At 53.0% G+C, this 2,129-nt stretch overlaps 1 protein-coding gene across 1 annotated transcript in view; it reads right to left on the reverse strand.

The window, feature by feature from the left end:
* The window catches only part of MANF (mesencephalic astrocyte derived neurotrophic factor), a gene marked incomplete at its 5' end in the record, with an annotated part of 2,688 nt that extends 1,176 nt beyond the window's left edge, over positions 1–1,512 (reverse strand). The window contains 2 exon segments of the mRNA XM_014584486.2: positions 678–819; positions 1,385–1,512. Coding sequence (XP_014439972.1) covers positions 678–819; positions 1,385–1,512 — 270 coding nt within the window.
* Between the last annotated feature and the right edge of the window lie 617 nt (positions 1,513–2,129).

Consider the following 2,129-nt stretch of genomic DNA (forward strand, 5'->3'; position numbering starts at 1 on the left):
CTGACTCAAGTGGGACAACAGGGGCCCTTGGACATGTGAATCACAATAAAAACATCGGCACTGTTTCTGTGTCACAGCAGTCCTGACTCTTAAGGCTGGGATGTGTTCAAGCAACCAGGGACCAGCTCAGCAGGAGACACACAGTGGTCCCCACCCCTCTTGGGCTTGCTTGCGTGGTTGCAGTCTTGTCTTTTTTTTTTTTTTTTCAGAATCATAAAGATCACTGGGCTTTTGGCACTCACAGCCACGACAAGTTTGTCAACCCCAGTCGGGTCAAGCCCGTTCTCTGCTCAAAAACGTCTACTGCTCCCAACCTCACTCAGACTGAAAGCCGAAGTCTTCACTAACCTGCAAGTCCCTCTGAGCCCCCATCATGCCACTGGATGCCTTTACATTGTTGCTGCAGGGCGTGTCGTGGAACGCCCTTCCAGTAGCTGGGCTCTTGGCCAATGCCCACCTCCTTCAAAGCTTGCTGAAAGGCCACCTCCTCCTCAACGACCTCTACCGGCCCGGATGGATGCCAGGTCCCCAGCATCCAGCACCATCTATCGTGCTCCGTACCCACGTCATGGCTCTAGTCTATCACCTTTCTCTCTGGCTGAAAGTAAACTTAGACGATGCACACGAGGATCCCAGAAAGTGCATGGCGTTCGACTAACGAGGCTGGCCACACTCACCATACTTGAGCTCACAGATCTGGCTGTCCTTCTTCTTGAGCTTCTCACAGATCTTCTCTACAGGGATGTGGTGGGCCAGGGGCTTTGACACCTCATTGATGATCTTGGTGGCTGCGTCATCTGTGGCCCCTATGTAGTAGCACTGCAGCAAAGGACAGTGGCCTTCAGGAGGTGCTCCATTCAGAGCTGTCTCCCCCACAAACATACTGACATTCCAAAACACATTCCCTCCTTTGGAGCCACAGCGTTTTGCACCCTGCCTCTGCTGGCGGGCAGGTCAGTGTAACCCTGGGCGTGTAACAAGCCCTGGTCCACCCTGTGTGTAATCTGTCTGAGATGCTCTGACCCCACTTCAGTGACGACTGTTCTAGGACGTTCCTTTCTGACCACTGTCTGCGTCGGCACTTCTCTGTCAACCCACCCTGGTCTACGTTCTCCATGACACTGTGGGCTGCATTACCTGTTTGCCTATCATGTTTCCTCATATTCCTACTGCCTGGCATGCAGTAGGTGCTTAATAAGTACTAACAGGGTAACAGATACCACAGCTGAAGAATCCATGCTGCTTGGGGAAGGAGACAAAAGCTTCAGTCCTGCATTAGTTTACGCACAGAATAGCTAACTAGAGAGGCAGGCAGGGCCTGTTATCCAGAAGCCCAGGGTTAGACATGAGCCATGCCAGGTGGGGAGGGTCAGTGGCTACTCACCAACCGATTCTCTTTGCCTCTTGCTTCACGGCAGAATTTTATAAGTTCTTTTTCAATAGTGGCTGGTGAGAATGTGACATCTCTGTCTTTGAGATCCTGGTAAAATCTTCCCAGATAAGAAATACAAACTGGAAAAGAGAGGGAAGGGGGGTGCTCAGGGATCGCCAAGTTATCCCCTAAACCACCAGGAAGGAACTCCCCCGGCTATGTTAATAGGAGACATGGGGATGAATCATCAGAGGTGAGCTTTTCCATCACCGGTTTTTCTAGACAGACCCCGCTCCTGATTGCTGGGGTCTCCGGTACATCCAGGGCATGCACACACGGAGCATCACCCCAGGGACCCACAAACGTCTCCTCCCTGCTTCTTTCAAGTTTAAGCTGAAAGTGAACACGTGTCCTTGAGATGGGACTCACTGTGACCTCACAAAGGGGCAGATTGGAGGCTGAAGAGAAAAATGATCCAAATGCTGCTTATTTCCAAATACCACCCCAAGCCCCGAGGTGCAGCTTCGCGACCCCAGTAGACGGGTGCAGTACCCACGGCCGGCCCTCGGGGCCCCCGACCCGGATTGGTGCCGCTCTCGGGAGCCTCTGGGCAGTGGTAGGAAGGAACGAAAACTCCGGCGTGATGTGGATTTCAGGCCAAGTTCTCAGCACCACCAGGTCTCAACTTTTTTCGGTTTTCTCTAGGCCCCGGAAGTGTTTTCTAGGCCCGACGTCTGCCCCTCCTCCGGCGGACCCC

This window comes from Tupaia chinensis, unplaced genomic scaffold (genome assembly GCF_000334495.1).
Source record: "Tupaia chinensis unplaced genomic scaffold, TupChi_1.0 Scaffold147003_1, whole genome shotgun sequence".
Classification (NCBI taxonomy): Eukaryota; Metazoa; Chordata; class Mammalia; order Scandentia; family Tupaiidae; genus Tupaia; species Tupaia belangeri.